General features: G+C 52.5%; 6 protein-coding genes across 6 annotated transcripts; 4 read left to right on the top strand and 2 right to left on the bottom strand.

Annotated features, from left to right (window-relative positions):
* Positions 1-311: 311 nt before the first annotated feature.
* Positions 312-1,664, top strand: CTRU02_208926 (uncharacterized protein; the record flags this gene model as incomplete). Its single annotated transcript, XM_070205175.1, has 4 exons — positions 312-444; positions 511-617; positions 695-867; positions 923-1,664. The coding sequence occupies 4 exons, from the start codon at positions 312-314 to the stop codon at positions 1,662-1,664; spliced, it is 1,155 nt and encodes a 384-aa protein (XP_070061250.1).
* A 687-nt stretch (positions 1,665-2,351) lies between these two features.
* On the top strand, positions 2,352-4,299 carry CTRU02_208925 (formamidase; the record flags this gene model as incomplete). Its single annotated transcript, XM_070205174.1, has 8 exons — positions 2,352-2,426; positions 2,476-2,494; positions 2,628-2,685; positions 2,736-2,966; positions 3,055-3,357; positions 3,457-3,502; positions 3,623-3,869; positions 4,007-4,299. 8 exons carry the CDS (start codon positions 2,352-2,354, stop codon positions 4,297-4,299), a joined length of 1,272 nt encoding a protein of 423 aa, XP_070061249.1.
* A 299-nt stretch (positions 4,300-4,598) lies between these two features.
* CTRU02_208924 (ubiquitin thioesterase otu1) lies at positions 4,599-5,803 on the bottom strand (the record flags this gene model as incomplete). Its single annotated transcript, XM_036726124.1, has 2 exons — positions 4,599-5,377; positions 5,428-5,803. The coding sequence occupies 2 exons, from the start codon at positions 5,801-5,803 to the stop codon at positions 4,599-4,601; spliced, it is 1,155 nt and encodes a 384-aa protein (XP_036582317.1).
* A 1,658-nt stretch (positions 5,804-7,461) lies between these two features.
* CTRU02_208923 (chromatin structure-remodeling complex protein RSC2) lies at positions 7,462-11,245 on the top strand (the record flags this gene model as incomplete). The annotated part of the gene is made up of 6 exons (XM_070205173.1): positions 7,462-7,865; positions 7,925-8,027; positions 8,089-8,946; positions 8,997-9,566; positions 9,992-10,249; positions 10,601-11,245. 6 exons carry the CDS (start codon positions 7,462-7,464, stop codon positions 11,243-11,245), a joined length of 2,838 nt encoding a protein of 945 aa, XP_070061248.1.
* A 1,309-nt stretch (positions 11,246-12,554) lies between these two features.
* Positions 12,555-14,294, top strand: CTRU02_208922 (cell wall glucanase; the record flags this gene model as incomplete). The annotated part of the gene is made up of 1 exon (XM_036726126.1): positions 12,555-14,294. One exon carries the CDS (start codon positions 12,555-12,557, stop codon positions 14,292-14,294), a length of 1,740 nt encoding a protein of 579 aa, XP_036582319.1.
* Positions 14,295-16,434: 2,140 nt separating this feature from the next.
* On the bottom strand, positions 16,435-19,629 carry CTRU02_208921 (white collar 1; the record flags this gene model as incomplete). Its single annotated transcript, XM_036726127.1, has 2 exons — positions 16,435-16,707; positions 16,774-19,629. 2 exons carry the CDS (start codon positions 19,627-19,629, stop codon positions 16,435-16,437), a joined length of 3,129 nt encoding a protein of 1,042 aa, XP_036582320.1.
* Positions 19,630-21,714: the final 2,085 nt, after the last annotated feature.

The raw sequence follows: 21,714 nt of genomic DNA, 5'->3' as shown, positions 1-21,714 counted from the left end.
GTCAGCCAGTGAAGAGGTCACAAAAATCCGATTGCAGCTGGCGCTGCCGCATGCGATAAGATAAGAGAGCTAAACTCTCCCTACCACCTGTCATCATTAACAGGCAGAACACGAAGAAGCTCAGGCCACCCGAGTGGACGCGTAAAAGAGACGTACTCTGTCCCCTCCAAGGACTATCCGTTATTCCCGGCCAGTGTCGTCATCACCTCTACCCCCCCAAATTCAGCTCTTGCTCAGCTCAACTGTGAGCTCGCGTACCCCCCTCCAACTTTTCGTTGATCTGCACTACCAACACAGCAAACTTGGAAGCCATGGCTACCGCCGAGAAGCACGAAAAGAGCGAGAAGCTCCCCTTTGACAAGGAGAAGCTCAAGCAGGAGTTCGACCTGTCCCACTTCGATATCAACTCAGTCATTCGAGGTGCCCAGCTGACGCTGGTTGGAGGTGAGCCACAATGACAACTATCACCAGACTTGCATGGTTCGAAATGCGTCTTCTAACCCAAACAAGCTCATCGAGCTCTCCAGAATCCCGCTATATTCACCTCGGATCATTACCGACAAGCTGGCGTCGCCGTCTTGACCGGCCTAGCTATCCGCCTTATTATATCCATTCCCGTAAGCACATCTGCCATCGCTCATGCCAACGATGCTATGCTATTATCGTTCGAGACAAAATATTTACTTGTTTGTAGATTATTGGAGTCAAGGTTCTGCTCTGGTTCCTATCCTTGATTTTCAGCCTAGACCATGTCACCTGGGACGACAACATCGTGGGAGGCCTCAACTTCGTTGAGGAATATGTCCTTCAAGTTCCTTTCTTCCTGATGGCTCTGATGCGCTACGTCACTCCCACTCTTGACAACATGCAAGTTGAACTTTTGGTCTGGAGCTCCATATATCACTCGCTGACACTCGCCCAGGTTCATGGACTCACTCAATTGGGTTGACAAGACATACGTTCAGAAGCACAAGTACGACGACCCGGACAAGCTGCGAGACATGTATTATCCCAATCTCAGACTGTACAAGGTCAGCGACGGCAGCACCCACTCAACGAGTACTGCGGAGGCCATCAGCATGTTCTTGTACCGTTTTGCTCGCAAGGGCGCCATCTCCCTCGCTGTTTTCGCTCTTTCTTACCTACCCGTTGTCGGCCGATTTGTGCTGCCTGCTGCCAGTTTTTACACTTTTAACAAAGCCGTCGGCTTAGGCCCAGCTTCAGTCATTTTTGGGACCGGCATTTTCCTGCCCAAGCGTTACTTGGTTATCTTCCTGCAGAGCTATTTTGCCTCGAGGAGTTTGATGAGAGAACTGCTAGAGCCGTACTTTTCTCGAGTGCACTTCACTAAAGAGCAGAAGCGGAACTGGTTCCGCAGCCGTGAAGGCCTCCTGTTCGGCTTCGCCATTGGGTTTTACACTATGATCAAGATCCCCTTGGTCGGTGTCCTGATATACGGTATTGCAGAAGCATCAACTGCATATTTGATTACCAAGATCACCGACCCTCCCCCGCCCCCCAGCGAGAAGGCCGCTTTTGCCGAGAGCCAGCAGGAATGGACAAACAAGCACGAATTTCTCAATCTGTCCCTCAGCAATCTGGATTCCATCCACCAGAAGCCACACCAGGCGCAGCCGACAAGGGACACACAGAAACAGCTGTAAGAGCTCATGTAAATGTAATGCCAAATGGCCATGTCACTCGTCACCAATCATGGCAGAGTCCCCGCACGTAAATAGCAGCAACATCATATGTAGTCTCACCAGGTTTGTGGACTGTACAAATCCCAAATGCTGCTGCAACCATGAGGCACAGGCAGTACGATCCGCAACTCAGATGCCGAGATAAACAACCCCAGGTCTCCGAATTCATTACGTTTCATGATAAAGTCTACATGTGGCATGAGATCACTATTCCGTCTTATCGATTGGTGTGCCACTTACGCTTGGAGTCGGCCGGCGGCGGAACCCACTCGGTTAATGCGGGGATTGTCAGATAGAAGCCTGATACGGCGTTAGAAGAAGCTCTTATCAGACCAAGCTGCATCAAGCTCCGCACTCTCGGCACTGGTACCATCTTGCCTACAGGTCATCTGCGGCATCGTCTCATCCTCCAATTGACAGTCAGCTATGGCAGGTGAAGCATGGCTGCGTGCATGAAATGACCAGTTCCGAGGACCTGAAGGCGGGGTAACTTGGAAGCACTGGTCCAGCTCGGATGACATGTATATCTAGGGGTAACTTAGCCCGCCATACTCATGGTTAAAAGTGTAGCAATATTTCCGTCCTAAATACTGCAATCGATATAAACTTTTTTAATACTGCTCAACTTTCACGTTTTCAAATCAAAGTATGGGCAAGACTGGCATTCGAACGGCTAACAAGGTCAGCCTTGATAAGCCGGCCTCTGAGCAGCCAGGTCTACACGTGAGTATATCTGCGTACAATGGTGGTGAAAAATATTGACGCTCAACAGAACAGATGGCATCCAGACAGTGAGTGATATAAACCGTTTGCCACTTTGATGTTCCTCCATCTTTGCCTTCCATCTTATCCATGAGCACCTCGCCCACACATACGTACACGGAAGACGAGTTTATACCACAATCCATTTACTAACCTGCTTAGTTCCGTTCGCTGGAACCATCAAGAATGGCGAAACGGTCAAGATTGAGTGTGTTGACTGGTAATTCACTCTCCGCCCTTCATCATGTCCATCTACTTATTCGACACCAGGACTGGGGGCCAGATTGGCAACAACGACTCGGCAGACGACATGCTCAACGTCGATTTGACCAAGATTCACTATCTCAGCGGACCATTCGAAGTCGAGGACGCCCAGCCAGGCGATCTGCTGCTAGTCGAAATCATGGACGTGCAGCCCTTTGAGGACCAGCCCTGGGGGTTCACTGGCGTTTTCGATAAGAACAACGGAGGAGGTTTCCTGGACGAGATTTATCCCACAGCGTGAGTTTTCTTTTTTTTTCTTTCTTCTCTTCTTCTTCCCACCATATCCGTGAAACACCAGAAAACTGACGTACTGATTTGGATACAGCGCCAAGGCCATCTGGGATTTTGAGGGAATCTACTGCACGTCGCGCCACATCCCACACGTCAAGTTCGCGGGACTCATTCACCCGGGTATTCTGGGCTGTGCGCCATCCTCAGAGGTGCTGGACACGTGGAACAAGCGCGAAGCGGAGCTCATCGCGGCCAACAAACTGGACCGCGACGTTGCGAAGCCCCCCGAACCGATCAACGTCCATGCCGGCGCTGCTGATGAGGCGCTCAAGAAGACTGTTGGGATGGAAGGGGCGAGAACTATTCCGGGACGTCCCGAGCATGGCGGGAACTGCGAGTGAGTCGGTTCGTTCCTGGGGTTAAACCCGTCTTTCCCTCTGCACAATGTGATACCGAGTGTGGGGGGTGAGCATCGCCCAGTGCTGACGCGGAATAGCATCAAAAATCTGAGCAGAGGCAGCAAGGTCTACCTACCAGTTCACGTCCCCGGCGCCAAGTTCAGCGTAGGAGACTTGCACTTTTCTCGTAAGTAAATGCCGTGTCCACAGCGACAAACCCCTTCCCCGGGCGCCTCTATAAAAGATGTATCCTGACGCGAACGAAAAGAGGGCGACGGAGAAATCTCCTTTTGTGGCGCCATTGAGATGGCCGGCGTCATCACAATCAACTTCAAGGTTATTAAGAACGGTGTAGCGGACCTGGACCTCAAGTCGCCCATCTACATCCCAGGTCCTGTCGAGCCGCAATTCGGCCCCGGAAGGCACATCTACTTCGAGGGGTTCTCCGTCGATGAGCATGGGAAGCAGCATTACATGGACGTCACTGTTGCGTATCGTCAGACATGTCTCCGTATGTATTTTTTTTTTCTTTTTTTTTTTCTTCCTTCTTTCCCCCCTTCTTCCTCGACCCGTGATCATACTTACTACCGAGGCATACGGAGAAGAGCGACAACGTAAAGGAGTTGTAGCTTAACTGACCACTGACAGGCGTCATTGAGTACCTCCGCCGTTTCGGTTACAGCGACTACCAGATCTACCTCCTCATGTCGTGTGCGCCCATACAAGGCCATGTGGCAGGCATCGTCGACATCCCCAATGCTTGCACTACCATCGGGTTGCCGATGGATATTTTCGACTTTGACATCTCGCCGGCTGCCGGCAAGGTCGAGAAGCGGGACATGGGCGGCTGCGCGTTCGCGACGGGGGTGACGGAGGGGAAGATCGAAAAGGGCGGACAGAACAGTGAGCATAGCTTCGGCGGTGGCTTGACGTACAAATGAAGCTCGCTGCGGCATATGAGGTAAGGCCATGTTTGGAAGGGCATGCGAGGCATGCGTGTTGATCATCACAAGGCGTGGGTGGTATTCTTTAGTCATATTCATCATGTTCTTATACGGAGATAATGCCGTGGAAAAGAAAGACCCAAAATCCTTGCTTGTTCCCGGCCCTCACCGAGCCTGTTGCGGCTGTCTGACTCCCCTAAGATGCCCTATGAAAGACGCCCGCCCCCCCCCTCAAAGATTTCAACAGCCACCACCACTAATTCCGTCCTCTAACGCAACCTCCGCAGGCACTCGTTCTAAAAGTCGGGAATTTCGGTCAAGGACGTATGGCCCGTCTCGCTTGTGTGCATACGGGACTCGATCGTGCCGGTGCCAAGCCACTCACAACCAGGTGCATTGCACTTCCGCAGAGTGGTGTCGCCAACGGCAGCAGCAGTGCCGGCGCCGCCATGGGGTTCGTCCTTGATTTCATCAAAACCCATATGGCCGGTCTGGGCGGCGTGCTTATTGGCCTCTTTCTCACCGTTGCCGATCCAGTCGCAGCCGGGAATAGTGCAGCGAAGCAGAAAATCGACCGTGTCAGTGAAGTAATGCATCTCGTGCAGCTTCCGGATGAGTTCCCTGGTTTTTGCCAGGATCTCGTCATCCGAGGTGCTCCAGTTGGTGCGGTCAAGCTCGGGAGGGAGGTCTGAGTGAGTGAAGGGCGGCTCCGAGGGGCTGCAGGCGACGCGGTCGTAGTGAATGCCCGAGTAGACGAGGATGCAGCGCGAGTCCTTGTTCTCACCGAACTTGAGTGGATTCTGGCTCTTGACATCGAAAGCGAGGATCTCGAGGTCAAAGAGGTCTGAGAAAATGCCGAGTTCGATTGCACCGCCCCAGCGGTCAGGGTCCTGGATTGTACGGCAGTACTTATCCGGGGGCATGTTGAGGACGGCCTCGGAGTACTCGTCGGGATGTTGGCGAATGTAATCCGCGATCATCTTGCGGAGCTCCTTGGCTTCCATCTGCTTGCCCGGGATGGCGCCGCCGAAGGCGGTGAATAGACAGCTGTTGTCATCGGGCATGACCCGCAGCACTGACATGTGTGAGAGGAAGCAGGTATGAGTGAGGGGTTCGGATACTTACAGAGGGTTGACTCGCGTTCAGGCCACGGGATACTGATATCGGACGGGCTAGGGTCGCTCGCTGAGTCGAGTCGAGGCTTCTTGGATATCGGAACGCTCGCATCGGAGGGCCTGGTTTGAGACGCGGCTGAAGTTGCAGGCGTTTGCCTCTGTGATGGGGCGGGCTCGATGGTAAATGATTGACCATTAAGACCGAGCTCCTTGGCGTTGGCATCCTTCTGTTCGAGGCTCAAGGTTTGAAGAGGCCAGCCAAATTTGAGCGTAAAGTCGTTGATGCCGGTCTGAGTCTTGATCTCGTCGAAAAGTTGGCCAACGGTGGCATCATCCCCAAGGGAAACTACTCCCGTACCTCCAGGGCCCTTGTACCTGGCTCTCATGATGATGTGGTATGCGGTGGTGAAGCCTGTGTCTTAACGGAGTAAAATGAAGGGAAGGAGCTGTGCCACGGCCGGAGGCGGATCCCGGAAGCAGTCGGCGAGCAGCCGAGAGGCTGTGGCTGGGACGGCGGGGTCGCGGAGGGGTCAATCTTATCAGAGTGAACACCAGGGTCCCTCAGTAGGGTGGGAATGAATGGGGTTGATAACCGCTCGTTTGATCAAGCAAAGAGCGCTAATGGCTCAACAACGTTGTATCGAAGGTGATGCTTTGTAGAGACTTTGTCCGGAACGACTGATTTCGGTCGGTAGCAAGGACTTGGTCAAATCAACAAGCTAGTGTACGAGCATGTGAGATGGGCAGGATGGAGACTCGGTAGTGGAGTGAGTGGCATGGAGATGGAGATGCGATCCTAGGACGAACTAGAAGGTTCTCCGCTTATTAAGTACTTCTGGAAGGCGGCGTCGGCGTCACTAGCGTTGGCAAAGCTAGGATGAGAAGAGAAACAAACGAGGGCCTGAGCGTCGAGAGAGGACGATGATGGAGGCTTTGGGCTTGTGTCTGAGGTCAGGTCGAATCGCCCAACATGAGGTACAGCTGAAAGAAACCAAGCCGTGTTGGCGTTGTGGTTGGGCTGTGCTACTCCTCATTGAACTCCCATTGTCGTTGGTGCAGGTGGAGAATTGCTCCAGCCAAGGCCCGACACTACCTCATACCAGGGCCAGTCCCGAAGCTCCAGTGACAGTAAAGTTTCATTGAAGTCGATTCTGCTCTGCTCATCACCACCATTCCACGTCTACTTGGCTCTTGTTGATTGGTCGCGGTTGCACTGCATTTATGATTTCTTTGGTTTGCTTTTCTTGCTCTGCTTTCCTTCCAATGCAAAGCCAAAGAAACGATTGATTTCGTGCCTACAATATGGATAGAATTGATGACGAAACCCCAGTCGGAGCGTATCATTGACTCAAAAGTGCCAATGTGAAGCAACTGAGGATCATTAGTAAATACTTGACGTTGCAGCCGTTGGCACGGGGGGGATGCATTTCCGGCAGTCATCTTTCCAGAAACCATGGGTAATATATAAAGGACGATGCTAGAACAGATATCATTGCTGACAGCCTTCCTGTATTGGTTGATGTTCAGGGAACCCTCGTTCTCCAAAGTGCTTTGTCTGTCTCAAAATAATGTAGGAAGAACCGCTTCCCAGGAACCAGTTGCCATCTCTTCTATATGAACCCTGTCGTGTCAAAGGCCCAGAAGCTTCAGGGCATCTATCTATAAGGCTTACGGAAGGGTTGGTCTAGATTCCTAGTCGTCCAATCGGCCGAACACAGCAGACCAGTTAGCCGAAGTGGACCCGGCACAGAGCAACACTGAGTCCAGGGCGGCTTGCTTGCTAACACCCTCGTCGCACCACTTGTACCCGTTGTACCCCAGCCAGCTCCCGCCTCGCCGCTTTCGCGAACCTTCAATTCCTTCCTCTAAACGGTTTCCTCTTCCAAATTTTGACCTTTGCGACACAGGCTCTCAACCTCGTTTACCACTCCGGATCGTCAATGCAGAGGGTCCAATTACTTGACTGACCCCTTGCGCCGCTAATTAGCCCCCCGGAAGCGACCTTCAGCCCTGGTGTTTGCGACCCGAAGTGGTGGTGGAAACCATGTCTTCGACGCGCAGCGACGCGCCTGAAGTGCGAGAGTCTATCGAGGCCAAGGTCACTGGCGATGTCGACATGATCGACGCCCCCGCGCCCACCTCGGTAGAGGCCGCCCCAAAGACTGACGAAACAACCACCGTTGTCGCCAATCCAGGTGCTCCCGAGAAAATGGATGTGGACGCCGACGCAGATGCTGATGCCGATGGCGAAGCAGACGAAGAAGCAGATGCGCCAGGGGAAGCCGATGTCGATGCCGACGCCGATGCCGATGCGGACGCGGACGCGGACATTGATGCTGACGGAGACCTCGACGACGGCGCTGCGTCCCCGGCCGACTCCGAGCCTGGCGATCTCTTGGACGTTATACAGACCCTCAACACATACCTCAGCAACTATAAGGACGATGAGTACGTGCCGCACCGACGTACGCCCCACGCATTGTTTTGCTAATTCTGGTGTGTCGTAGTGGGGAGTGGTGGGCTGCAAGCTTCCAGCGCATTCCGAACAAACGCCAGTTGCCTGATTATTTCGAGATCATTGAGAACCCCATCGCCTTCAGTACTATTCGCGTAGGTTTCACTGTTCAAGAAACTACATGGCCATGGGACCTAAAGAGCTAACCCCCCGCAGGGCAAGATCAGCAAAAAGCAGTACAGCGATTTCCCCGAATTTGTTCGTGACGTTGCTCAGATCTGCCACAATGCCCAAGTGTACAACCGTCCCTCGTCTGCCATTTTTAAAGGTGCCACTATAATCAGGGACCTGCTCAAGGCAGAGCTGCAAAAGCTTGTCTCAAAAGGCACCATCAAGCCTGAGGAGGCTGAGCTGCCGGATCTGGGCGAGCTCCCACCTGCTGATGAATCCTCTCCCGAGCCCGAGTCTGAAGAAGAAGATGAAGAAGAGGAGGAAGAAGAGGAGGAGGAGGAAGAGGAAGACAATGACGACTCTGATGACGATGGAAAACGCCGACGCAGCAGGAGACGGGGCCGAGCTTCTTTCGGCAGGCGTTATGTCGATGAAGCCAGAGAGGAGGACGAGCATAAGAAGCGCGGCCGCCCTCCTAAAGTCCTAACACCCCTTGAGGCCCGCATTGACAACGTGATCAAGGGTCTTCGCAAGTTCAAATCAGACGATGGCGAGTTGCTCATCAGTCCTTTCGAGAGGCTGCCTGACAAGATGATGAACCCGGACTACTATCAGGTCATTGCTGAACCGATTGCATTGGATAACATTAAGAAAAAGGCCAAGAGGAAGAAGTACTCGACCGTCGAAAGCGTCCTCAAGGATATGGACACCATGTTCAACAATGCCATGCACTACAACGAAGAAGGCAGTGATATTTACCAAGCTGCCGTGGAACTGAAGAGACATGCATATGAGTTGGTGGCCCAAGAAAAGGCCAGGCCCGACGACGAATTCCGAGACGAGGATGGCAAACTTCCGTTGGCCGATATTCAGTACAACGGCCAGTCGTGGAAAGTTGGTAAGTTGCGAATGTGCCTACTGGTAAAATAATGGACTGGAACTTGGGTTAACAACTACTCATAGGTGACTGGGTGCATATTCGCAACGTGAACGACATGGCCAAGCCCATCGTCGCTCAGATATTCCGCACCTGGCAAGACCGCGCCGGCCAACGGTGGATCAACGCCTGTTGGTACTACCGCCCTGAGCAAACGGTACACCGGTACGAGAAGCACTTTTTTGAGAATGAGGTGGCCAAGACGGGCCAGTACCGTGACCACCAGATCGAAGAGGTCCTTGACCGATGCTTCGTCATGTTTGTGACGCGCTTCAACAAGGGAAGGCCGCGGGGGCTTCCAAGGGACAAAGAAGTTTACATTTGCGAGTCTCGCTATAATGAAGCGACGTGCCGCTTCAACAAGATCAAGACGTGGGCCAGCTGTGTGCCGGATGAAGTGCGAGAGAGGGACTACGAGATGGATCTGTTTGAGCAGCCGCGGCGGCTGAGGAAAGTACCCAGCCCGATCAAACACCTGCTGCAAGCGGATGCAAAGGAGACGGATGAGCTCCCAAAGCCGACCTGGGGTGCCTCAAACGCACCACCCATCATCGGTGCTGTACATCGGCGACCTCGAGAAGCAAACGTAAGTTGTCACGGATTTTTCTTGCTGTTTTTATCTCCTCCACGGGGATCCAGGCCTCTTGATACTGCCCCAAGGAGGCTTGTCTAATCTCTTACCGCTGTTTTTGATGTTACTCCCACGCGCAGCATGACCCTGGCACCTCTTGATTGATGAGTCTTAATGCGCCCTCAAACACCTCACATGCGTCCTTTTCTCTTTTGCCTTATCCAGTACAGGTAGATAAAGGGAGCAGCGCGTAGGGGATAACAACACAGACACCCTGCATCTCATCTCCAACCCCCAGCAAAAAAATTGCGCCTCCCCCTCGCTCTCTCTCACCTTCACCCTCACACCTTTGATTTATTCTCATTTGGGCTTCAAGCCCAGCCATCTTCCCACCTGATCTGTATGAAGATCGCCTGCTGACGCAAGATATTCTGATGCAGGAGTCTCCTCCGCCTGAGCCAACACCGTCGCCTCCACCACCGGCTGCGCTTGACATGAGTCAAGAACCGGCGCGACGGCCTTCGGTGCTGCAAGCCATGCGGCAAACCCCCAGCGACATGTCAATCAATAACGCGCCCACACCGTACGGACACGGCGGCATGGGAGCGGCGCCGTCGCCGTCACCGGCCATGTACGCTCAGCAGTATACGCCTCAACACGCGTCTGCGTCTCCTGTCGCCGTACCTCACCAGACGCCGGTGCCGTTGCCCCAAATTCCTCACCAGGCGTCTCACTCTCCGCAACAGCCCATCCGTCCCATGTACCAGCAGCAGGGATTCGTGCCAAGTCCCTACCAGCAACACCAACAGCACCCTCAGCACCCACACCCACAGCACCCCCAGCATCTTCCCCACCAGTTTCAGCAGCAGCAACAGCACCACCAGCAGCACCACCACCTCCCGCAGCACCAGCCTCCAGCGCCCCAGTACCAGCAGGCCCAAGCGCCCGTCCCACAGCACCAGCACCAGCACCACCAGCACCACCAGATGCATCCACAAATGATGCCAGCAAATCCTTTGGGTCAGACGTTCAATCACCATCAAATGCAGCCTCACCCAGCCGCAGCCCGTACCCCCATGGCGCCCGCCTCCAATGCGATGCCGCCAAACAACGCATACAACCCGCCTCGACCCCCCGAGGTTTTTGTGCTGCCCGACCACGTCAACGACCAGATCCCGGAGGAAGTGCGCAGTCAGTACAACAGGGACGAGAACGGCAGAATCATTTTCTTCACCACACCGCCCATCTCCCGACCCGAGCATGGCCTCGCCCCGGACAACGCCAACACGGGCCACAGCCTCGCCTACCTTGCTAAGAGCAACCCCGAATGGCTGTCGGAGCGCACCAGCCGCGCAAAGGCCTTTTCTGTTGCCAAGCAGAAGGAGTTGAGGACCAAGATGGCCATTGATGAAATCACCAAGGGCAAGACGCAGGAAGAATTGCGCGATTGGGCAAGCGATGCCTGGGCTCTGTACTGGAAGGCTCACGCTCAAGAGACGGCACTCATGTTAGGCGACGACGATTTGGATGACAGTCAACGACTCCTCAAGGAGCAGCGTGCATCCCGAGTTAAGTCTAGGAGGGAGCGTGAAGAAGAGGCTGAGAAGGCCGAAGAGGCCAAGAAGGCCAGCTACCTCGAAGACATTTATCACGCACACACCAGCCTGCGCTCATCTAAGCCTCGCGGTGTCTGAAAGGATTGAGTGACCAGAGCCATCATCATCAGCGCTCAAGGTAGAGGAGTTTCGGCAGGTTCGGATTGTTGTGATACCTTTTGGTTTGGAGTTCATGGGAACCAATGGCTCGGCCCACTGTATCAGTATTATCATCAAAGGAAGGGATTGATCCATGGTTCATTGTACATCATAATACTCAAAATTGAAGACGGAAAAGGCATAACTTCTGACGACGTATATGTGACAGTTGGAAATGTGTGGCTGACGCCAGACTAGCTCTACCGGGTGAACGATTGGAGGCGCATAAACGTGAGCCTTTTTGTCTCTGTTCAAAGAAGAGAGGAAGCTCCCCTAAAGGGATTGAGCATGCTCATTCCTCCGCGATTTGAACAATGGCTCTTGTTACCTCCTGGCCGGAATAGTACTACGGCCTCTTTACAAAAAAAGGAATAAGAGCGAGTAGGGGTGAGGGACGGGTGTAAAACAACGAGCGGGAAGTGAAGGGACGTTTTTGCCTCCTAAAGGACCTTGCTCCACATATTGCTGCTTGTCTCTTTGAGCTGCTTGAGCTGAAAGAGGCCGGGGGACGCCCAACGGGCCAACCCAAAGAGGGGCTAGCGTCTCTTTGATTCGCCCCCTTCGCGAAGGCCGAGCCACTGGGAACCTTCCCCTTCCCCATTGACTCACTGCTGTTGCTGGGCCTTTCTGGGGGCCCAAAGTGGGAATTTAGGCCAAACTTCCCGCACTCATAGACGCTAACTGAGCCTCAAGCGCGGACTATCCACGAACTGCTGACGTTGTCGACTTTCCGAACCTCACACCTCCCACCTTTTCTTCTTCTCCTCTTCCTCTAGTACCTCACTTTCGCCTCCCACTGCTCTCAAAAACCACCGCGTTCCCCTCAAAAACCCTTCTTTCCGATCCCGATTAAACCGACTCTCTTCTCGGAATCTTGATTCCATCTTTGCGCTTGATTTTCCGTCTTTCGTCTTGACCTCCACAACTGCCGTTCTTTTGGTATCTTCGAGCTACTGGTTCAGCAACCATTCGGTCATTTTTTTTTTCTTTCCTACTCTTCGATTGATTGCCCTTTCCTTCATTCTTTCTTCGGATTTCGGCACCCGTCAAAAAAAGCATCACCTCGGGCTACCTACGGTACATTTCGCCGCTCCCCTACCTGGCGCTTCAGCTTTGCACTTGGCGGTTTCTTCACCACATCCTTGGGTAAGCCAACCGGACAACCCAAGGTTAGCGAAGACGAAGGCCATCCAGATTCGTCATTAAGCCATTTTCCGAACTTTAATGTCTTTAGTCATATACCAGCAAGATGACGCCCTCAAACAGCCGGAGAAAGTCTCGTCAGAGACAACGGTCACCTAGCGCAGGTATAGCGAACCCTTCATCTCAGGGTCTTTTCAAGATATCTACTTCAGCAGCATCTCCCAACCTTGGAGACTTCTCCAGAGTCTTTGCAATGGTTGATTCTCATCGCGATTCTTTGCAGCTGACCGAAGAACTTCCCAACGACTCACAGCCCATTACTCAGAGCACCCATCAGGGCCCTCGCCTCCTTGACATCCCGGATTCTTTGTTCAGAGACATTATGACTGGAAAGAAAAGTCAGCCAAAGGCCAACTTCACCACCAAGCCCCTGCCTCAGCCAACATCAATTGTTGCACCCAAGGTCGCCGTTCAACCCATTGTATTTCCGCCTTCGCCTTCAGTATCTGCAACCACCAGTGATTCCGAAGACCAGCTGGATTCGGTTTCATCTCGCGGAGACTTTGATCCTGTGGATGTCGATCTGGAACTGAACGGAGGTGCTGGCCTGTCGGACGTCACTACGCCGCCGACCACTCCTTTGGCCCAGACAATCACTTTGTCCGCTGGCGAACGCATCTTTCAGCGTGAAACCGCTAAAAGAGCTCCTCTCTCCTCCGAGCAGCCATTTTCCACTCGTCTGATGAATGATTTTAGAGTACATGATCAGCGGCTTCGGGACAACTTCCCGAAACACTGCGATGAGGGTGTATCTGTTTTCGTTGATGCTTCCAATATTAGCATCGGCTTCTACGATCACTTGAAGAGAAAGCTCCATATGGACAAGCTCGATAAGCTGCCCCCTTGCATTATGTTTAGCAGGCTTCAACAGATCTTGGAGCGAGACAGGAAGACTTCTGAGCGCTACATCGCCGGCTCTAAGAGCTCCACTAAAGAAGCACCAAAGTATTTTGAGGATGCCATTAACTGCCAATACACCCCGATAATTACGACTCGGGTTCCGAAAGATGAAAAGAAGGAGAGCCCCCGGAGCGATGGCAATAAGTGGCAGAAGAAGATTTATGATACCACTTCCTCCGATTCGGACGATGCTTTGCGATTCAAGAATCGCGTGCCTGAACAGGAGCAGTGCGTCGATGAGATGCTTCAGTTCAGAATGTCTGACTGTGTTCTCGATAACGAGCCAGGCATCATGGTCGTTGTCACTGGAGACGGCAATCCAAACGAATCTGGCTTCTCTGACGGTTTCCCAAAACATGTCGAAAGGGCTCTGAAGAAGGGCTGGGTTGTCGAGGTCTATTCGTTCAAGGAGACTTGCGCTGAAATTTGGACCAACCCGCACTTCCTCAATGATGACAGATGGGCAGGTCGCCTCAGCCACCACCATCTGGACAGATATGCACAGGACATGTGCAACCCCGCTTACGACCAGCAGCTCGCTGATATTTCCTTCAGGAATTGCAAGAGCTCCTCTAAGCGCAAGGCACACCTCCCAGCATCATTTGTAGCAGAGTCTTTGCACCGCACTCCTGTGGTCAAAGTTCAGAGACAAACTTTCGTCTCCCAAACCCAGCTGATTAAGAATAGTCGGAGAATCCCCTCGCCGAAGAAGGCAGAACTCTCCGAGTCAATCTCTGGGTACCTTCCAGCATCATCGCACGATGCGTTCGCCGCCTCAAGTTACCAGCAGCATTTGCTAACCGCAAGCACTTTTGGTACCTTGCCAGGTGGTTCATTTGCGAACTTCAAATCGCAGTCGGCATTGACTGCCGCCATACACATTTGAACTTTTTTTTTTTTGTCAACCACGTACTCGCCGAAAGGTAGTAGCGGTTGTCATGCCTTTCAGGTAGCCTGTTGACCCTGTGTGTCAATAGGATTGGGATATGAAGTCAAGTGTCAGGCCTGCAAGAAGGCTTGATACGGGAACCTGGCCAGCTTTTGCCTCATCGCATTTGGACTTTCCATCTACTCACTTACGTCTTGGGCATGAAATACGGCCCTGAGAGTCTGTGATGCATTCCACAACCACTAGGTGACGTTCGATTTGCATAGGCAACATACAGTACAAAGACAAACAGTACATTATCTGATTTTTGAGTTTTCTCCTGGTCACGGCATATATTGGTGTATCAGTGGTGGATTTTCGTTGGCGTGTTTTTTTCTTCCTTCGTCTCGGTTTTTCTTTTTATTGCTTTTTCACTTTTCATACGACGAGTTGATTTGTTTACGATGGCTTTTGAGGTTCCCTCGCATCTCCTACTTTTCTTTGTTGGTTCTGTTGGGCACGCACAGCACGCTGGTTTTCTCGTTTGGGGAAATGAATGTTCATGAGAGCAAGTCTTGATGACGACTTTGGAACGGTTTAGAGATACCCCCTCCTGGTTTTCCTCTCGCCTGGCATGTCATGGAGCATGCGTGCATACTCGTATGCACTCGGGCAGCCACACTGCCCACGATAGTAGGGCTAAGGTTCAGTTGAATATAGTACATACCTTTGATACACCCTTTTATCTCTAATGACGCTTTCCCGTTCTGGATAAGACAGCCAGTGCCTCTCCTAGGGCCCAAAATTGCCCCCATTGACGTGTAGTGTTGCGATTGTGAGAAGACGCTCCGTCACACACAACGGCATGACGGCACGAGAACTCGCCAAAGAACGAGTTGCGGATTCAAACGCTCAACAGCCTGGATTTGAAGACGCATGCATTTGTCTCGGGGCACGAGGCACAAAATCGCACTCTCTGTGGCGCTTTCGTGAAGCACACGATTCCGGCGTCCATGCCCACACACACACACACACACACCCTCTTCGTAACCACCCTAGGCAACCCTTTCCTATGCGACGATATCCACACCCATGACAAACTGAAGCGAACGCCAGATGGCATTATTTACTACTTGGGTAATTTTCCAAAGCCACCTACACCTAGGTTTCAAGTACACCCCGAGAGGTAAACGTCAACTCCGCCCCCCCCCCCCCCCCCCTCGAAAAGGTCGTTCTGTTGGAACCTATGCCATTCGATCATGTGTCCGAGTGTCTCACTACCACAAGACAAGTTGCAGTGCACAAACGCCGATGGACCTGCAAACAATACAAGAGTAGGAGGAAAGAGTGGGAGGATAAAAAGAAGTACATATCATTCAGCTACTCTCGTTGGTGGCATGGTCGTGCCTATCTCGTCCATCCAACCAACCATCAGATATAGAAATCTTGCGTCAACGACTTCATACTTTTGTCAAAAACGCAGAGCGGAAGAGAGAGGTGAGAACAGGGAAATACACCGCTTCGGTACCAGCGTTTCATAATACTCCCTAACTTCTTTTTCTAAGCCCCATTTCCCACCTCGTTAGGAAGGGGGAAACAACGAAAACCATAACCAAGTTCTCCATAGAAAGCGTCTCCTTCACCAAAAAGTATCAGTACTTTGACCCCATCTTCCTTATTCGAATGAGAGAGGGGTATGAAGAAGAATGTCGTTCCACCCAAATTGATGTCGATTTTGGTATCGTAGATGGCAAATTCCAGTCGTCAAAGGTTGGATATGAGTAAAACGTGAAAAAGCAGAAGGGGCTAAACAAAATTTCAAAACATAAGGACAAATTCCGTCTCCCACAGCCCGTCTTATGGAACGCCTCGTGTATGTGGTATGTTGCGAATTCAAATAACCTTGAAGGCACTCCAAAACATCCGACCAGCACCAAAAACTTCCAACCTTCCTACCGGCGCCGGTTCCAAGCATCATTGATTTGGGCTGTTCCACGCCATCAACTAAGAAATTTTCATCGAAACGAAAGAGCGAGTAGTGGTATCTAGAGGGAATATGCGATCTAAATTAACTTCATTTGGTAGGAACAGGCGGCTGTTTGTCTCCGGAAACATTTTTTGAGAGGAAGATTCAACAGCAACCCGGAAAGGAGCCACGCTACTCCCGTATCAGTGTCATTCCGCCTCCGCTAGCGCCTGTTAAAAGCGGCTGACTTGGAGGAGGCATCGTGCTGTGGGATTTGGATACAGTCGTCGCAGGCGTGATGTTGCCGGAGGAACCATCGTTATGTCGAGCAGGCGTACTGCTACTAGCCTTTACCTCGTTCTGCAATTGAGATGAATGTATTGGAGAGTTCGACTTCTTGCTCAGTGCGTCGACATTGGTGTTTGCGCCTCCTCGGGAGGAATTGCGTGGAGAAACACGACCAACCTAGTCTTCATTAACATCGTAATCCTCCGATCGATGATCGGCCACAGTGGGCTCGGCACTTCTTACCTGCTTTGCCCAGCGTAGACCGCAACTGTTACACAGATCTCGTTGGCCGCTTGGTCCCCGCCGCCATTCGGGCGTGTTGCGGGTGTGGCAGTTCGCACAGTCACGTACGACATTACCGACACCCTTTCTTCGTTTTCTTTTCTTCTTGTTCGATAATAGGCCCCCGAGTTCTTCTGCAAGAATCCTGTTGACCTTCTCCATCTGTCGCAACTCAAATTGCCAACTAGAGCACTTGGTTGTCCTCAGCTCGTTGAAAATGTTGTCATCTGCTGCCAGCGCCGCATCCTGGTTGCCCGGGACAGTGTTGCTGCCCGAGGTGGATATTGGACCAGTCTTTTGCAAGTCCGTAGATATGGTCGGCTGCGTGGCTTGCGCGTGGGAGGCCGATTTGACACTTCCCGGGGGCGTGGCTGCCGGTGCGATCGCCCTCGAGGAAGCTTTCAAGAGTTTTGTTTGCGCCAACAAAAACGTTGGTTTTTGGCCTTCCGATGCGTCTCCGGGATACAGTGTTGTCTGCGCCTGCAAGACCTGTCCCCTTCTATTGTGAACTTCGTGCTTGCAAGTAACAATCTTACCCCTTCTGGCCTTTTCAATGGCGCGACCAAACTCAGCACGGCTCTCCCGGCGCATGAGCTCCTGCATGCTTGTGCCTACCAAGCTGTCTGGCTGAAGGTCAAGTAGGGACCGAATGTTGGATGACACAAACAAAAACATGCCAGACACGGAAATCTTGGTCCATAACTCGCTGTCACCAATGCCGCCATGGGCCTCCAGGTCTCGTCGGCTCAATGCGAAGACGGGTCGTTTCCTTCCTACCAAGATGATGCATTTCCTTCCCTTGCCATGTTCGAAGAAGAGCGAACCGTGGCTCTCAAACCAAGTGTAACCACTCTGCTTCCGCCTAATGCGAAAAACAATGTTGACGGAATTGCCAGCGGTGGCATCCTTGAGCTCTCGTGTAACGGGGACAATGTCGGAGGGATGGCAGACAGTAGATAAGGAATTACCAACCAGCTCTGTAGCGTCATACTCCAAAACTCGTTTGCTGGACGGAGATAGATATAGAAAGAGTCCTTTCAAAGAGAGAACGTGAACCACATCGTCCGTGTTCTCTAGGAGCATCTTGTCCCACGACTGCTTGTGCCAATCGGACACAGCGCCCTTGGGGCTGAATTGTTGTAACAGAGTCGATACGTCGTCGACCCCGAGCGTCTGCCCATTCTCGGGCTCGACAGCGTTCGCCGTAGGCGGTGTCCAGATGTATTGACCGATATCGCTGTGTTTGTAGTTAACCTTGACACCGCCGGTATCCTGACCTTGAGCGATGGCATCCGGGCATTCTACGAGGTCGATCTGGAAACCGACGAAGAATCGTATTTCGTTGGGATCGTCCCATGGAATCGGTATCATGGTTAAAAGGTTAAGGAACGGCTTCCCGCCTTTGCGGTAGTTGATCAAGCTTTGCTGTACCTCGCGTCCCTCCGCAATCTTTTTCTTCAAGTTATAGACAGAGGCGTCATCGACAAACTCACGTTTGGAGCCAGCCTCGACCTTGCCGTCAGGAGCCTGTAAAAAGCGGCAATTTTGACCGACAATTTCATGGCGGCTATACCCCGTCAGGTTTTGGAAATTGTCGGATACATAGATAATAGGGCAGTCATTTAGTGAAACATCGCAGACAACAAAAGCACAAGACATGTCCACGGCGCCGAGGTGAATCTCGGGGCTTTTCCGTGTCGCAACATACCAAAGCGCTCGCAGCATGTCGAAACCGCTCTTGGAGTAGACGTTCTTCTCCTTGGCCTCTGCCCGAGGTGTAAGAGGCCCCATGGCAGGTGTGGTTGTTGTGGTTTGTTGGGAAGTAGCAGCTTGGCCCGTCGACATGGATGAGGATCTATTGTTAGGGGACTGAGAAGAGTTGTTGGTCGAATGGGTTGACATTTCCCGTGAAATGGAAGATGGTGTTGTCTGTGCGGCACCCGTAGGACTAGGTCCAAAGTTCACAGCTTGTGGGTTCGCGCGGGCGTTGCTGTCCGCCTGTGACTGAAATTGCTGGCCCATAGCCATGGCGTCGTTGTCGCCAGTCCCAATATCTAGCGGTGTACCAAGGGTGCTTTGTGGTGCCGTGATTGGCGTGTCAGATCCCGCCATTTCCATCGGGATATCGGAAGTCTCTGTAGTAAGAGGGTTTGAAAAGGCATTAGCCATCGACGTCTGTGAGTACATGCCCATACTCGTGGTTGTAGGCATCGCAGGAACCTGCATGTTAAAGGAGTTGGGCGGTATTATTGAATCCATCATATCCGGCGAGAATGAGGTGAAGGCATTTGTAGGGGACATCTGGAGTCCATCCTGGCCGGAGAATCCATCCATCGGACCGGGTATTGAGATGCTGCCAGGTACACTGTTGCCCAGAGCTCCAACATTGCTTGCCATGCCATTATCCATACCATGATCCATGCCATTTGCCATTCGGCCAGCCATATTGGCAAATTCGCCAGCCATGGTCGGATTTTGGAAAGGGTAATTGGCGAGCTGGTTATCACCTGCACCAAACTCCATCATAGACATTCTTCTGCCTGCGCCACCGTCGTTTTGCCCGGATTGGTTTTGGGGAATAAAAGGTTGGTGCGACTGGTGTATGCTCCGACGACGTTGAAGTTCGTGGTGGTTAGATTGAATGATATCGTCCAAAGAGTCTCCGCCGTTCATCATGTTCATGCCATGACCCTGGCTCATCTGCCGGAAGCCATGACCGCCGGGCTGGCCTGGTTGTTGCATCTGACGCTGCTGAGACTGTTGCGACATCTGCCGCTGCAGCTCCTGTGGGGTGAGCTGGGGATAGAAGGCCTCCATGGCGAGCGCATCTGTCTCCACAAACCTGGAATGCAATATCGGTATGGGGTAGATGTATGCTGAACGGTCGCGATGTGGTGTCCAAAAGTAGCCAAGTCGTCTCCGGTGTTTTCAGCCGTTCAACTTGTATTCTTCTCTCCCGAGGCGCCGGCTCCAATGATGCCACCCGTGCATACGGCCGCAAAATCGGTATCGCGTCAAAACAGCAGGGTCGTCGAAGTTGATACCTGGGCGAACCGGGTGGGCAAAGGGCAGCGTCGTTCGGTCCGAGGGAGGGAAAAAATCGCCGGCGAAGGGGGGAAAAATGAAGGCGGCGGCGGTCGGCAAAAGTTCACATAGGTTATAGGCAAAGTGTCGCGAGATGTTAACAGCGACGGTCGACCGATAATAAGTGTGAAAAGCAGGTATAGCGGTGACGAGTGTAAAAGTTTGGTGGCAGCGGCGGTGGCCTGATACGCGATGAATGGACCGACTCTCAAACTTCGGAAGCAAAGGTGGTTGTAAGGTCGTGGAGAATTCAGAATTGGGAAGTTGCGGGGAGAGGACATAGAGTTGCTGGTGGTGGTTGTAGTCGTAGAAAGAGGGGGGAGATTTTGGGGGCGGCACGAAAGTTAATGGGCTGTCGTATTACCGCTGTAGTGGCGAGGTGTCCCTGGTGGGCTGGCAAGTATAGGGTACCTCCGGTTGGCATTGGGGTGTTCGAGAGCTTGAGGCCTTGGGCAGTAAGGCGCGGTGCCGTGCCGTGCAGGCAAGTAAAGACTTTTGAGGCCTTAAAAACAAGGCATGCGTGTTGCCAGTCTTTGATCTTGTCACTGAACAGTCACTGGCCTTTACTTCTTGAACTGTTGTTGAGGAAACATACGTTGGATCAGATACCGCGACGCAGGGAAACTATTCATCAGGCGCAGACACAACTTGCCAGTACTGAAGGTCAAGGGCCCCGCCTGTGTCTTTTCTCTACATTTGTTTGGCTAAACCCAACTGGGGGGCCCTTATGCTAAGGCATGACAGGACAAGGAAGGTCAAGAAGCAAGCAATGTGCTGTATTGCCGATGTGTGTGTGTGTGTGAGAGAGAGAGTCCCTTGCTTCCATCCCCCCTGTCTGTGTGTCTTTCCACACGGGTGATCAACAATCATTCAGGGACAGATACATGGCGGGAGTATCTCTCCCAGTTCTTTGGCACGATAGACAGGTGTAAGGAATAACAAGGGCTTACTATGTAGTCTCTACTCTCTTTCTTGGCGGTGTCGCGTTTGCTTAGCTAGCCTTGTCTTTTTTGGTACAAGGTTGCGGCATCGCGGATACTGGGACCAAGGCACACCATGTTGGGGCCCAAAAAGTTGGAACATGTACAAAATACTCGGTGTCTAGCCTCCATTCGACCTCTCCATCCGGCCATGGTCCACACGAGGCTGCGGGTACCATTCTATCGCCATAGTGGGCTCGAGGCGACTAAGGCACGGTAATGTATACTGTCAATGGCCCTGTGTGTATGCGTCGCGAACGGGAAGAGTGGGAGTGACTGCCAGGGCTGGCTGGTTGACTGGGGTGGGGTGGGGGTTGGGTTGAATTGTCGTGCCGTTCCAGTGATTTGGATGGCCTCGGGTGAAATTGTCTGGGCCATGGTCCGGTCAAGGCGCCGTGAGGCATGACACACCGAGCAATGCGGTATCGGGTCTCTTCTTGAGGTGAAGACATTCGACCAGCTTTATTTTCTCTTGGGGGAGGGGGAAGGTTTGGAATGTTGAAGGTTCCTTACTTTCAAGGCTCTTTGGTCGTCAGCTTAGCATGCACTGGGATGTGTGCGTTGACCGGTACAGCAATGTATCGAATGCCCTAGAATATGGGGAGGGAGATACACCAGAACAACTCCGGTTTTGTGCAGCAGGATGTGGCATGAGGCACAGGCTCCACGCTGCAAGGTGCGGACATACAAGTGTGTTTCTGAAGAATGTGAACAACAAATCAGACCTAGCAGCAGTGGAATGGCGGTGCGATGAAGCATATGGGCTGGAGTGTATCCGTAGTTGAGGCAGGACTGGGGCAGTACATAGTGTATGGCAGTGTGCAAGAAACGGGTAGGC

Source organism: Colletotrichum truncatum, assembly GCF_014235925.2.
Source record: "Colletotrichum truncatum strain CMES1059 chromosome Unknown Contig_0005, whole genome shotgun sequence".
NCBI classification, from domain to species: domain Eukaryota; kingdom Fungi; phylum Ascomycota; class Sordariomycetes; order Glomerellales; family Glomerellaceae; genus Colletotrichum; species Colletotrichum truncatum.
This window is presented reverse-complemented; position numbering and strand designations above follow the sequence as displayed.